General features: G+C 40.4%; 1 protein-coding gene across 1 annotated transcript; it reads left to right on the top strand.

Annotated features, from left to right (window-relative positions):
* The first annotated feature begins 44 nt into the window (after nt 1-44).
* LOC120796451 lies at nt 45-5,958 on the top strand. The gene is made up of 6 exons (XM_040139322.1): nt 45-75; nt 176-272; nt 3,549-3,714; nt 4,716-5,080; nt 5,392-5,620; nt 5,727-5,958. The coding sequence occupies exons 2-6, from the start codon at nt 207-209 to the stop codon at nt 5,846-5,848; spliced, it is 948 nt and encodes a 315-aa protein (XP_039995256.1). The 5' UTR covers nt 45-75; nt 176-206; the 3' UTR covers nt 5,849-5,958.
* Nucleotides 5,959-15,766: the final 9,808 nt, after the last annotated feature.

Below are 15,766 nucleotides of genomic sequence, written 5' to 3'. Positions count from 1 at the left end.
GCTACTAACGTCCCGCTACAGAACTACAGCGCGGTCAGGCGGGATTGACGTCACGGAGCGGCACCGGAAGTGGAGGTATTTATGAATTTTAATAAACTTGCTTTTCTTTGTGTGTTTTTTTTCTGAGCGGCAGCTGAAATATTGAAACATTCCCGGATCCACTCGGTCGTTAAAGTCCCGGCAGTGTATCCGGTTCGTGTCTCCAGATGACAGATAGTCCGGACAGCATCGTCCTGCAGCGGACACACAGCGGAACCGGGGCCGGCCCGACGGTGAGAGGAACCCGGTTTTATGTTCAATTCATCTGCGGCGTGTGAACACATAAACTGTACATATTATATTTAGTGTTCATTTGCAGCTTGAATATTTATTATCAGCACGTTGGGCAAATGTATACAATTTACATGTCAGACACACACTGACTGTTTAGCTGCAGTCACTATAATAATGATAATATTATTAATAATAATATTAATAATAATAATTAGTTGGACACCTCAGTTTTACTTTACTGTGTGGGTGTTATAGTCAGTTACAGTATGTATTATCAGAGGTGGAGGAAGTACTCAGATACTTCACTGAAGCAAAAGTACTGATACCACAGAGTAAGAATACTCGGTTACAAGTAAAAGTCCTATATATGAGAGTATATGAAAGTAAAAGTCAAAACTTTTACTTTTAGTAAAAGTACTCAGTGCAGTAAAACGTCCCTGTTTGACTGTTTTGCTGTTTTTTATCATATCATTAGATTATTCTCACTGATGCTTTAATGGGTTCAGCAGCATGTTGCTGTTTTGCTGCCCAAGGTGGAGTTCAATTTTAAACATTTTATACAAGGCTGCAAATATTTTCATTATGATTAGCTGATTATTTGGTCAATGAATTGATTGTTTGGTTTGTAAAAATTCAATAAGTGCCCATCACAGTCACCCAGAGCCCAAAGTGAAGCCTTCACAGTTTTTGTTTTGTGAAACCAAGTGTCCAAACCTCATAAGTACTAAAAATAAATTAAAATAGTTCAAATGAAAGCAGCAAATCGTCACATTTAAGAAGCTGGAACCTTGGAATGTCTGACGACTTTTGACAGTCGGTCACCCAATTTCTTCAGCTCTACTTCTATTTACTGTTGGGTAGTTTCGTTTATAACAAAGCATCATATTTGATGAACTCTTTTCAACTTTTGTTTGCAAAAATCTGAGTTAGTAAAGTAAGCTGTAACTGCAGCTGTCAGATCAATGTAATGCAGTAAAAAGTTCAATATTTCCCTTTGATGTATGGTGGAATAGAAGTATATAGTAACATAAAATGGAAAGTAAAAACTTAAGTAAAGTATAAGTATCTCAAGATTGTACTTAAGTCCATTACTTGAGTAAATGTACTTAGTTACATTCCACCACTGACTGTTGTGTGTGATTACTAAATATCTGCTGGTCAATAATCAGATGTATTGATTTAAAACGGACTCAGCTGACATCATGCTAGCCAATAAAACTAATGAGAAGGCTGCCATTGAAGCAATTATTAAACATTCATTTAAATTCCAATTCTACACTGTCTTCTTACTGTTAATGTCTGCACAAACAGATTGTTTATAATCTGAACAGATTTGGAGAAGAACAGATTTGAAGCAGCGACAGGACGTTTCAGGTTCAGTGCAACTCATTTCTCCTCTAAATTCTTCAAATATTTCACTAAAAATCAAAGATTCAGTCCAAAGTTCAAAAACTGAAAACAGATCAGTGGATCAGAACTGTGTTTATTCTTCTGTCCTCTCCCATGAAATCATCTGACGACCCCTCAGGTTCACCTGGTGACCCTCTGGAGGGGCCCGACCCCTAGGTTGGGAACCAGTGGACTAAACTATCTACCTGTATATGACGCAGTTAAAAGCAGCTCCACCTGGGGCAGCTCCAACAGTAAAATGCTGCTGAAGCCTCCGTGACTCAGTGATAATAATATAATTTATTATTATATGTCAGTCACAGGGAGTAGTTTATACAAAGTACTTTTATTTTTAAATGTTAATACTCTTTAATACTTTTAATACTATAAGTACATTTAGCTGATGATACTTGAGTACCTTTACTGAAGTAGGATCTTTTACTTGTAATATTGCATTTTTAAATTGTAGTATTTGTACTTTTCTGAAGTAAAGGCTTTGAGTATTTCTGCCACTGCTGTCTGCTGATTTATTTCTGTTTGTGCAGTTTGACACTGTGACCTATGGAGGGCGCTGCAGACGGTCACTGAAGCCCAAACAGTATCATAAATGAAAAAAAATGGGCCACAAATTTCACTGAGTTGAATGTGTCAAGTTTTCACTTTAGTTTATATTCTGATTGTGTCTTGTTACCAGAGGAGACGGAAACTAAATACATTTACTGCAGTACGGTTGTGAGGTACTTTTACATGAATATTTCCACTAGAGGCTACTTTATTTTCTGATCCACTACATTTATGTGACAGCTACAGATTATTTTTGCATAAAAAACAAGATGAGCTTTCAAAACACAAAGCATTTTTCAGTGAAAAAAAATGGATTATTAATGTTTTATTTTACACTAGAACAGAACAGAAAACAACTTTATTGCCCACAGTGGTGGAAAATTGTCTTTGGCAGTTAATTAAAACATCCACACACACAGCACTGATAGTGTGAATCGTCAAGGTAATGAAATAAAACAGGTGAACAGCAAACATTTAGCCAAAGTAACTTTTCCTCTGGTTTTACTCCAGTCATACCTGGACACAAGCTCTCAAACTTTTCAGGGTCAGAATGTGAGTAGTTCACTGACGCATCAGAACCAGTAAATATCTGGTGTTTTTAGCTTTAACCTCAGAGAATGAGGAAACAGTCACATGTCACTCAGATCACCAGAGCAACACATAAGGAGAAGTTACAGCCAGTCAGTCGAGCTGCTGATGTCTTGACTGACAGACAAGGCTGTGGTATCAGCTGTCACTGAGTTTATTCTTCAGAATCAGTCTGGTAGTCTTTGAACTGAGATTACTGTGTCGCAGTTTACCGGTGAGTGTACAGGTGAGTGTACAGGTGTTTAAAGGTGAGTTTACTAGTGAGTGTACAGGTGAGTGTACAGGTGTTTAAAGGTGAGTTTACTAGTGAGTGTACAGGTGAGTGTACAGGTGTTTAAAGGTGAGTTTACTAGTGAGTGTACAGGTGAGTGTACAGGTGTTTAAAGGTGAGTTTACTAGTGAGTGTACAGGTGAGTGTACAGGTGTTTAAAGGCGAGTTTACTAGTGAGTGTACAGGTGTTTACAGGTGAGTTTACTAATGAGTGTACAGGTGAGTGTACAGGTGTTTACGGGTGAGTTTACTGGTGAGTGTACAGGTAAGTTTACAGGTGTGTACAGGTGGTGTTGTCTGTGTGAGAAACAGCTCATGAATGTAGATTCATGACTAAAACAGTGACAGAAATATTCCAACTCTCTCTTCATCTGATTTATTTCTTTATTTTGACTGAAGTCTTTATGAAGACCTTTCTCTTAACAACAGTTTATTACGAAAAAGTATCCCCTCTTTCCTGCAGATGGTGAAGGTGGAGTCAGGTGTGACAGGTGTGTCGGTTGTGTCAGCACTGACACCGTCACAGATAGCTGAGCTTCACTTCCTGCGTGCGAGAGTTCGAGAGCTCGAGAGAGAGAAAGCAGAGCTCTCGGCTGAGAACCAGAGACTGAAGAACATGCTGGTCCACGGTGAGTCCAGGCGGTCCGTGTATCTTTTGGTCTTTCGATTTTCCTACCGAGTTCTGCCTCTCTGCTGAGAACTGCAGGCCCGTTGCAGGAACGCGCTAAAGCATAAACTACCAGACATTGTAATGAATTCTGAGGCAAAGTACAGCTTGAAAACGATGCAAAAGTCTTTGTCGAGCTTATCAATGATGATAAGTTATCTGAAGTCTATAGTTTGTGAACGCTTAGAGTTATTAGACTGAGAATAGCTTTCTTGATGCACTTCATCTGAACATCTTTTCTGTTGATCAATGTGTTTTTTGGCATAGAATTTCTGACAGATATAGAAAATTGTTCTGGAATGAGTTTTCAGATGTGGACCATTGAATGGGTGTCAAATTCACCCAGCCAAGTCGAAGTTGATAAAATAAAGTGTGCGTGTGAGTTTCATTTAATGTGTCCTTTCTGTGTGTGAGGGGTGGATGCTCCTCTCACACAAGTTTTAGCCATTAGTTTATAATTAAAATTCTTAAATTCAAATTGTCAAGAAAAAAAGGCACCAAATAAATATTAAACCATTTGATTCATGCATCTTCAGAAATAAAGGAACAATGTGGTTGCGTATAATCCGGGTAACACCATTTGATCTTTACAATGTCTATAGTGAAATACTAGCAGAGGGTGCATTATTAACAATGTTCACAGGTGACGGAGGGCAGAACTTGGCGTAACACCTGTCTCAGAATATTTAAAAAGATGCCTTTTTTCCTTTCTGTTTTTTTGTGATTTTATTTTTTATATGAAATAAAAAAGGGAAATGAAACCATTTTTAAAATTTCGCTCATCCCTTTTTGACCATGAAAAAAAAGCCTTGTATAATTTTTGTATTTTTAGATGAAAAATCAAATAACCACTAATTTTTTGTTAGATGGGACGTCAAAGATCAGATTAGGTTTTCTTTTAAATCGGTCAGTCAGTCTGTTCGGGTTTAATTGTATAACCTTTATTGTGACTTCATTTTCCAGAGATCCCTGGGCTCCTGTCCACCATGTGGCAGATGTTGGGCCAGGTTAACAGTCACAACTCTGTCTCCACTGCAACAGTCGGGAGCAACAGTTATGCTCCTTATCACCACCACACAGCGAACAATCAGGATGGAGACTTCAGCCCTCAGGTCCACGTCCAGCAGCTCCAGGAGGAGCTGAGCAGGGATCTGTCGGAGTCCTGGGGCCCACTGGGCTCTGAGGACGAGGAGGTGCCAGGAGGCGCAGACTTGGGCTTGGGGAGCCACATGGGGGAGGAGGCGCCACTCTGCAGCCAGACTGACATGGAGGAGCTGAGGAGGAGCTGCTCCGAGAGCCAGTGTACTGCTGGAGACGCAACCGGACAGGTGAGAACACCTCTGATCTGGATTACACAGAATCTGATCCTGTTTACACTGAATTATTTCCGTTTTACAATGGATCTGATCTGATTTACACTGGATCTGATCCGGTTTACACTGGATCTGATCTTGTTTACACTGAATCTGAGCCAGATTACACTGGATCTGATTCATTTTACCCTGAACCTGGGACGGTTCTCAATGGATCTGATCTGGATTACACTGGATCTGATGGAAGTACATCTGAGCTGGTTTAAACTGTCCAGGTGAGAGCTCATTAACAGCTCGTTAGTGTATAATTTACCCCTCCTGTCCAGGTGAGCCAGGTGGAGGTGTATCCAGGCTCTGGTGTGCCCTGTGATGTGCGGTCGTGGCAGGCAGCCAATCAGGCACAGTCTCCCACGGCAATGGCGCGGACGCTGCTGCTGGGCGTGTTTGATATGAACACACTGATGAACAGCAACCTGAGAGGCGGGCGGAGCCGCCGGCCTGCCTTCCACCCACAACGGAGCGCTCTTGACCCACACAAGATCAACGCCATCTTCAGTAGGTTCAGACATTGATGGACTGTTCCTTTAATCTGCCGTGTGTGTCTGTGTCTCTCTCTCTCTCTCTTTCTCTCTCTCTCTGACAGTCTCCCTCTCTTTCTCAGACGCCATCTTGGCTCGGTTTCCTCTCGCCAAGAAAGGAGTCATCGGCTCTGGCATCAACTCCAAACTCTCTGAGATCCGTTTTCGCTCCCGCAGAGCCAATCGAGATCCCCGGTTTCTCTGACAGACAGCTGGACGTCCCCGCCTACCTCACCGAAAACAACATGGATCATTCAGTGAGAAGGCAGCAGTGTGGAGCTGCCGGACCAATGAGGAGGCAGCAGTCTGGAGCTGCTGGACCCATGAGGAGGCAGCAGACTGGAGCTGCTGGACCAATGAGCAGCTGTCGGACTGACTGACAGTTTAATTTCAAACTCTGTTCAGGTGCAGGTTCAGCCTCAGGTCTGGTTCTGATGTCACTGACTGAGCAGCTCTGCTGCCATAGGGACCTGTTGGAGAGCTATGTGTTGCCGTGATGACACGGTGACCTGTCTGACTGTTTATCACCATGTGTCCTCCTTCATCCTTTAGTTTCAGTCTACAACTGGCTGATAGAAGCTGCTGGACTCTACTGTGTTCTACTGTTTCTAACATGGAGGCAGCTGAAGCAGAAGATGGACAGGGGGACAGGCTGTGATATTTGTTTTGATTTTGTATTGTCATGTGTCAGATATGCTGTTTGGTGGTTTGTTTGTGTTCTGTAAATCACAAAGGTGGAAATTAATTAACTCTAATAAATACATGACATGAACGTACATGTCCTCTGTTTGCTTCCTGATCTCTTACTCACCTTCACTACCTCATCTTCTCCTTCTTTTTCTCCCTCCTTCCTTTTTTGCCTCCTCTTTTCTTTCCTACCCATTCTTTTCCTTCTTTATCTCCTCCTTTTCTTTCCTACCTCCTCCTCTCCTCCTCACAACTTCACACTTCCTCCAACAATGACATCACTCTCTTAGCTTCATTCTACTTTATAAATGAGGTGTTATGCTTTCTGCGTGTGTGTGTGTGTATGCATTTTTGTTACCTCCTTGGGACCTTTTCCAGTATAAACACCAACCTTGTTGGGACCAGTAGTCCTCATGGGGACCAAATCCTGGTCCTAATGAGGCAAAATGTCATTTCTGAGGTCCTAGTTAAGGCTAAGGGTTAGGCTGTCTACAATGAATGGAAGTCAATGCAATGTCCTAGCAAGGATAGCTGCACAAATGTGTGTGTGTGTGTGTGTGTGTGTGTCTGTGTGTTGGAATGTAAAGTGTGTAACTGTCCATTCAGAAGCTCTATTTGAATATGAATCAGCTGTCGCCGGGCGGAAAACACCCGACACAAAAGACTTTCCTCACTTCGACATTCTGCTTCACCTCCTCTCTCTCTCTCTCTCTCTCTCTCTCTCTCTCTCTCTCTCTCTCTCTCTCTCTCTCTCTCTCTGTATGTCTCCCCCCTCCTCCCAGCCTGAACTTCCTGAAACAAGGCGTCCTCCTTAATGAAGACAATCTGCTATTCTTTCCTGTTGAAAGAAGCACTGAGGACTCACTGAGACTGCCAAGGACAGAGACAAAGACACCAGGAGGAGGGAAGACGGGGGAGGAGGGGGGGAGAGGAGGGAAGGGTCCGACCTCTCTTTCATACAACATGGAGGTCTGGACTCAACCCAAACATCCCACAGCAGATCCAGAACTCCTCAAAGACCGAAATCAACTGTGGGAGAAAGTTTAAATAGAGGAGGAGAAGTAAAGGGGGAGGAGAGAAAGAAAGAAGGGGGAGGAAAGTAAAAGCGGAGGTATTAAAAAAATGGGAGGAGACAAGGAGGTGGAGAAGAGGAGCTTAGGAAGGAAAAGAAAATCGGAAAGAAAATTAGTAAATAGGGAAAGAAAGGAGGAGAGGAGAGAGGATGGAAACGAGGAGGTAGGGAAGGAAAAGAGGAGGTAGGAAATGAAAGGTGAAAAGAGGTGAGAACGGAAAAGAGGAGGAAGAGAAGGATGGAGGAGAGGGGAGAAAATGAGAGAAGAGGAGGAGGCTAGGAAGGGAAGAGAAAACTGATTAAGTCTCAGCTGTTGTCACATCGTCTACTATAACTGCTCAGTTATTCAGACAGATCTGAGATCAGTGTTTCTACACTCTTTACATGACAGCACTCTAATTTAGAGTGAACTGCCCCTTTAATTAAACCTCCAGCAGAAGAAAAGCTGCTTCTTTGTATCTCAGGTTGATTTGTGGTGTCTGGATCAGACCAGATCGACTGAAAACCTGAACTAAGACCAGCCAGGACCTTTTCCCAGGACCTCTTCAATCCATCACACAGAGGAGCAGAGAAGGGGGTAATCTGACCCTGTACTCAAGTAAAAGTACCAGTACTACAGTTTTAAAAAAAATACTCTGTTACAGGTTAAAGTCCTGCATTCAAAATCCCACTGAAATAAAAGCATACATCCTCTGAACTGTAGTGTAGCAGAAGAATAAAGTAATTCAAACTAGAAATACTCAAGATACAATTTCCTGAGATCAGTACTAGATCAAAGCACTGCTGTAAATGTACTCAGGAGTGATGGTATCAGAGTGTTTTCATTTTAAAGCTGCTGTTTGTGTTTCAGCTGAGCCTGTCAGAGTTGTGTCTTCCTTGTTCGTCCAGCACGTAGAAACAGGAAGTTCAGAGCCAGACCGATCCAGAGTCAGCAGACCAGTGTGATGTTAGCTCAAAGCCTGTCAGACACACCTGAGGGGAGCAGAGCAGGGGAGTCGTACCAGAGTTAATGTAAACACACACACACACACACACACACACACACACACACACACCATCAGCAATAAAAAAAATACAAACAGGGTTATTTGTAGATAAATCGAACACAGTCTGAGGACACAGAGTCATTTGAAGCTACTGACAGAACTGAAACTCTTTCCAACAAAACTCAGAAATCTGACAGTAAAGTCAAATTTGATCTGATCCACCTGTTGCACCTATTTCAGTCTCACCTTAAACCCTAAACCTGAAGCTGCTCGCTAATCGGGTTTTATTTGACTCTTCAACTGTCGTCACTATAAAAGCCAGAGTTTCTACTTCTTCCTTCTCTGTGACATTGTTGACTTCACGATTTTTGTTCAGTTTGTTCCCACATCCACCTGCTGAAGGAGGAAACTTTCTCTGACCCCATCTTAAACCTCACCTGGATGTACTCATGGCTTTACGTTAATGGGGACACACTGGAGACTGAACCTGTTTACAGTGATGATGTTTACAGGCCAATCTGACCTGAATGGTTTCATGTATGTTGTGTCTTTGTTGTCATGTTGACTGGTTCTGACTGATTTGTCCAGGGAAACATGGACCTACGCCACACCAGGACAATGAGCGACACCTATTCCTGCAGCCAATCCACAAGCAGAGGACTGAGAGGGTCCAGATGAGGGCAGGTGTGTTCAGGGCAGGCACAAATTGAGGGGATTACACATAGTGGACTCACAAAATACAAACAAATACAGGAGTAATACTTGTTTATTAGATATATGGTTCATATCAAATGTTTTTATACTTTATTCTTTCTGGATTCACACTAGAAAATCTGACTGATTGAAACTGAGTCTTTGTGCGTTGGTGTTTTAATCAGTGTGGATCAATTTGTCCTGTAACACACTGCCTGAATCACAGAGTTTTTTACAGACAGATGTTTGTTCTTCTGAAGAAGGGTCTCATTTTGTTCTTTTGTCTGATGGAAAACAAAGACCCAACACATAGTCAGCTGATCTGAAAACACACACACACACACACACACACACACACACTTTCATTCAGCAGCTGTCTGTCTGCTTTTGGTATGTTTGCTGTTATACAACAGTTTAGATCTGAACATGGTGAATCAAACTTGACAGGTCAAAGTTACATGTTAAACATCTTCAACTGCTCTTCCATTAGGACAGTCTGCTGCTGTCTGTCTAACTGTGTCTTAACAGAGACATATGGATCCATCTAACCTGCTTGTGAATTTTGTTTGAAATTTTGTGCAAAACAGCGCGGTAAATCAGTCTCAAAAGAATCTATACAAATAGGTTGAGATTTGCAAATATATTTCCATTAAAAAATGCTAAGTTGATGTACAAATGAAGATACGAGTTGTAAATTAGAGGCACAGATACAGATTTAAAGATATAAATCATTCTACATTTATTTGTGCATTGTGTTTTACAAGTTACACAACTTAATATTTGTTCGTCAATAGTATTGAGACTGTTTTAACACCATAGTTACAAGCATTACGGGTGCTACAGTAGTGTGAAGCATTTGAGATGTTACAGGTGTTACAGATCTTATTAGTGTTTCAAGCATTGCAGGTGTTACTTTTAAGTCCTGCCCCGCTCCTGAGGACATTTCTTACTCTGTTTCTTCTTTAGTTTCTCTGTTCCCCTTTTTTTGAAATCACTTACCTGTATATGGTTGTTTTGCTTCCAGCCCTTGTGTGTTTCCTGCCTTTGTGATTGCCCTGATTAGTTTCACCTGTGTCTCATCGTCTTCCCCTCACTAGGGTATTAGGTTAGTGTGTGCCCCTCCCTCAGTGCCAGTTCATTATCTTCTTAATGTTGTTCCTAGTTTCAAGCATTGTACCTTGCTCTCAAGAGTTCCAGCATTTTTTCCTAGTCTCCTCGTTTATTTTTTGGTTATCCCTGTCTTCCAAATTGCTTTTAGAACTCCAGTGTATTTCCTAGTGTTTATCTCCTGGTTTTTGGATCCTTGCTTGTTTTGTTTTTTCTACCCCTGCCTACTTGGAAATTGTAAGACACTTAGCCTTTATCTATTAAATTTCATTCTTTGCATCAACCTGTCTGCATTTGGGTCCTCCGTTCTGTTTCCCTGTATTTGACAGAATGAAATGGCCAAAAACGGACCCTTCAGATACTTTGTTCGATGATGTGTATGTATGATGTATGATGTGACTTATACCCTTGTGTGCATTCACGGAGGATGGAAAAGAGCCCCGAGTAGCAAGTACAAGGAAGCTGCTCTGGGGATGGCATGTAGGGAAGTGTCCTCCACACTGTGGCTACAGAATTAATTGCCTGAGTGGCTAAAGGGCTTTAACACCCCCGATTCCCAGCTGGATAGCCCCCCTTATGCTAGCTTGTTCCAGTGTCTGCTAACCCTCAGCCTGCTTCTCTGATGGTCAAGCTTGGGTTAGTTTACCTCCAGCCTGCTAGCCACCAGCCAGTTTCCAAGTTGGCTAGCCTCCAATCAACTAGCTTCCACCCTTCATCCCAGTCAGCTAGCCTCCTTTCTGCTCCTAGAAGGAAGCAAGGTTCATGGAGATGTTGATTTTCCCCCAAGCTCCCCAGCTCCAGAGACTCAGCACCATGATCTACGTCCACCAAGACCATGAGTTAGCCGTCCCAGCCAACATCCTGTTTGTTCCGGAGTAAGGGGTCCTGGCTGATATCTCGTCAGTTCCCAAGCTTGCTCCTGAGCCGGCCATGATGGCTGACATCTCGTCAGTTCCTGAGGCTGTTCCTGAGTCGGCTGCGTCAAGTCAGCTCCTGGTCTTCGATCAAATGGTGACACCTGCTCCTGAAAACAGAATAAAACTACATATATAAATACAATAATGAACATGCAGAACACAGGACAACAAACATCTGCAGTACAAATAAAGTTTATCAGTGAAGCTCTTGGAGTAGTAACAGAATAAATACTCCTGACCTTTGACCTGTCCTTACATATAAAAAGAACAAACCACCAGATAAAGAGTTTCTCTGTTCTCAGTGTAGCCTGTGACCTTTGACCCCTGGCTGATCTGAGAGCAGTCTGAGGACATGTTAATGTGACCTTTCCTTGCCTAAAGGTCGTCTGAAGGTCACACGACTGAGTAAACAGTGATGTCGTTTGTTCTCACCAATCAGTGCGCAGAGTGGGCAGAGAGAGCCACAGATTTCAGTCATTCCAGAAATTCTTTTGAAAACACAAACAGACCCACACAGGGCTGTTTAGTACTCTCTAGTACCCCTCAGCCTCCTGCAGTACTCTGCAGTACTCTGCAGTACCCATCCTTACCCCACAATACTCTGTAGTACCCTGTAGTGCTCTGCAGTACCCCTCAGTACCCTGGACTACTCTGCATTACTCTGTAGTAGTAGTAGCAGTCAACTTTTCCATTTAAGACAATATAAACTCTGAAATCACCAAATTAAAAAAACCTGTTTAATCCACAGGTCACAGCACCAGTCACGTGTGTGTGTGTGTGTGTGTGTGTGTGTGTGTGTGTGTGTGTGTGTGTGTGTGTGTGTGTGTGTGTGTGTGTGTGTGTGGACAGCAAATGTTTTCTTCTGTTGTTCTGTCAGAGAGAACAGCTTCATTGTTCCTGACTGAACGCTGTAAAAAACCCTCCGTGGTAACAAGTCCCCAAGTCTCTTCTTCAGCTCTCATTCAGCATCAATCTAGTCACATGAGCCTGTCAGGTGACTGCAGGTTTGTCGATTCAGCATCAGTCTGGTCACTTTCCAGACTACTGGAGGTCTAACACTACTGAAGTAATAACAAACTATTGCTGAGCTGCAACTCACCATCGTTTTCCCAGTTAACTTTTTGGTCTAAACAGTGAAAAATAACCCTCGCATTATCCCAGAGACCGAGGTGTCGTCTTAAATCTTTGTCAAGACCCGAAGAGGTTTACTTCACTGCGGTGTTAGACTAACAGAAGGAGCAAATCCCCACATTTGAGAAGCTGGAACCATCAAAACTTCATTTTTTTTTTTGAAAAATTAAAAAACAATTGACTGATGATCAAAATAGGTGCAGATTAATTTTCTGCAGATTAATTTTCTTTCGATTAACTAATTGATTTGTCGTTATAGCTCTGCACTCGTGCCAATTAAAGTTCCGTTTGGTTTTCATTAATAGAGACTTCATACTTATATATATATGATCTGTCACTTATCTGTGACAAATGTTCACTTCCGGCATCTTTGTAGGAGAATATAGATGTAAAAATACAGATTTGATTTTTACAGAGCTCCACTGTGGAGTTTTGTACCTGCTGCCTGACAGACGAAACACGAGGGGAACTGGTCTGTAACATTCTTTGAGTCTGATGTGTTTCTGCTCCGAGAGACGAGTTTTCAGCCAGACATCACAAACACAAGAAGAAGAAGTGCTGTTGTTTTATTCTTCCTCTCCTCCCCCCTTCCCCCCCCCCTTTCCTTTCCCTTTCCTCTCCTTTCATGCCCTTTCTTCTTCTCTCTGCTCCCAGGCGTCAGGGAGGACGGGGGAGGAGAGGGAGGAGGGGGAGGCTCGTTTCCATATGAAAAAGAAGCAAAACTATTAGGCCAATTAAAGTATTTAAAGCAACAGATTCAAACTAAGCCGCTTTATTCACACAGACGCCTGGGAACGAGCGAGGGACACTGACACTCTCTCGCTCTCGCTCGCTCTCTCTCGCAGTCTGTTTTCTCTTCCTTTCACATTTTTGTAAATTGTTAAAAATAATGAGTTTTGTAATGTTTGTTCTTAATGTGGTTTTAATCAGTTAGGAAACCTTAAATAATTCACTGAAGTGAAATAGTTAAGTTTGTTTTCACAGCTGTTTAAGAGGATAAACTCTGAGCTGAATATATGTATATATACAGTATGTACTGTATGTATGTACATATGTGTGTGTGATGAAGGTTTGGAGGTGATGTCATGTTTCACAGATCAGTGTTTTAACAGGACTAAACCTGAGCTGGTGTCTTATTAAAATAAATGACCCTTTCTTTATTATTCAGTACCATTTAAAAACCAGTTGTGGAGGAAGTATTCAGATTCTTTATTACAGTAAAGGTACGAATACCACACTGTAAAAATACTGTAAAAATACTTCATTAAAAGGAAATAAAAGGAAATAATAGGCTGCACTGTAAAACAACATGCAGGAATTTAGTGAAATCTAAAAATATTTTTCAAATTTTTTATTTTCTGACTTCAGAACTTATAAACTGGCGTTATTCTGACTTGATGCTGAAATGGATGAATGACCCACTGAAGTTCACTCCACTCATTAAATGAGGTTTAAAAAAAAAAAAAGGTCACCGTACTCACAGACTTGCCAGACCTGAGGCGTGTTTGTGTTAAAGTCACAGGCAGCTGCCTCACAAGTTGTCGTTGTCTCCAACAGCTGCAGCTTTAATTTCTTCATTCCTAATAAAACACTGACTCTTCAAACCGAGAGGATGTAAATGAAAACTAAATCTGTCTGTAATGTTTGTCACTTTGACTGATCTGTTGTTGATTCAACTTCAGATCTGAAGTTTGCTGAACTCAGCTGGAACAAAACTAATTTTTAAAACTAATTATTTAACTGAATTCAGTTGACTCAATTTTTAAGATAGCAGCTGGATTTATGTTTTTAAGTTGAACCAACTCAAAAATTATTTACAGTGTGTATTGAAAATGTTACTTCAGTAAAAATATGTAAGTATAATCAGGAAAATTGTATTTCAAGTATTAAAAGTAAAAGTATTCAAGGTGGTAAAATGTCCCTGTGACTGTTTTACTGTTTTATATTATATCATTAGAATATTATCACTGATGCTTTAATGTGTGAACAACATGTTTCTGTTGTAGTCACGGCGGAGCTGATTTTAATTAGTTTACATAAGGCCGTGTGGGTTTTATTAATTCATCTGCTGATCATTTTTCTCAATTAATCGATTGTTTGTTTTATGAAAATTCAGAAACTTTCTAAGTGCTTTTATTGTCGAATACTCAGAATTTGTCAAAATAAATTTAAAGTATTAAAATAATTCAAAGGAAAAGCAGCAAATCCTCACAGTTGAAAGGCTGGAACAATAAATAAGAAAACAAGAAATATTTTTTCATTTTACATGAAAAATGACTTAAACCATTATGAAAGTAGCTTCTGATTAATTTTCTGTCCCTCAACTTCTTGATTAATTAATTGTTTAAGCTCCAATTGTGTTTACTGTCGGTCTAATCTATAATAAATCTTGTATTTCATAATCTGTTTGTATATTTTGAATGTAAAAAAATTAATATGTAAAGTAACTAAAGTTTTAAAATAAAATGTAATGCAATTTGTCTCAGGTTCATCAAGTCACACAGAGCAGGACGGGAAGTCCAGTGATGTTGCCTTCAAAATAAAAGCTGTGTAAAACAAAAATAGGCGTTGGGAAAGTTGAGAAAAAGAATACAAATTAAAAACACTTTCTGTTTGATGGTCTCATTATAGAGGGCTGTTTTGTCTCTGTGTTCCTTGTGTGACCATGTGATTTTATCATTATTGTTAATATTTATCTCTTTCCCCCAGTGTTTTTTCTTTCCTTTCTTGTATTTGTCTCTTTTCCGTTGTCCTGTTATTTTCTGTCTCTGCTGTAAAGCAGTTTGTGTTGTTTATAAATTCCTGTTATGAATAAAGTTGAGATTAATGTGCAATAAATAGATTTTAAAAATTACAAACAGGTGATCGATGAGCCTATTGATTAACTATTGATTAACCTCCTGTGCTCACAGTGATGTAGAAATCCTTCACAGATTAACCCTTTAATCATTTTCTCTGCTGTTTCATCAAAACGCAGATGATTATATGAGTGATATGAATTGTATATATGAATTGTTTATTTTTGTTTATTTTTTGAAGAAAGTGTTTTGTTTTGTTTTTTTACTTAAATGGAGAAAAATGTCTGCAGCATGTTAAATCTTTATCTGTAAATGTAACGTCTCAGGTTTGGTCCATAATATAACCTGAATGTTAGTTCATTTGTTAGTTAACTTTTTCATTTTTTAAAAAGTTTCATGTTTACATAAAATGTGTTTCTCTTCTTGTCTATAAAAGAAAAGGTCATTCATTTCTCTTTATTTGACTTTTTGCTGTAAATGTAAATGTTCTGGTAGGATGTAAATGTAGTAGAACGGGTTAATCCGTATGGATGGTGACAGACGAGACAAAAGAAGATTTAAATGGAATCAACAACAAAATGGCTCCTGGAGAAGGAAGCTGATAACTCTGAGTCTGGAGATGGATTTTGTGTTTCTGAAGGATAAAAACGACTGATCTGACATCTGGAGTAAATCACAGCTGTGTACTTACTGTAAAATTAAAGATGATTATTTAACTAATAAAGGCTATTT

This window comes from Xiphias gladius, chromosome 11 (genome assembly GCF_016859285.1).
Source record: "Xiphias gladius isolate SHS-SW01 ecotype Sanya breed wild chromosome 11, ASM1685928v1, whole genome shotgun sequence".
Classification (NCBI taxonomy): domain Eukaryota; kingdom Metazoa; phylum Chordata; class Actinopteri; order Istiophoriformes; family Xiphiidae; genus Xiphias; species Xiphias gladius.
The sequence above is the reverse complement of the archived record's forward strand: the minus strand, read 5'-3'. Positions and strand labels throughout refer to the sequence as shown.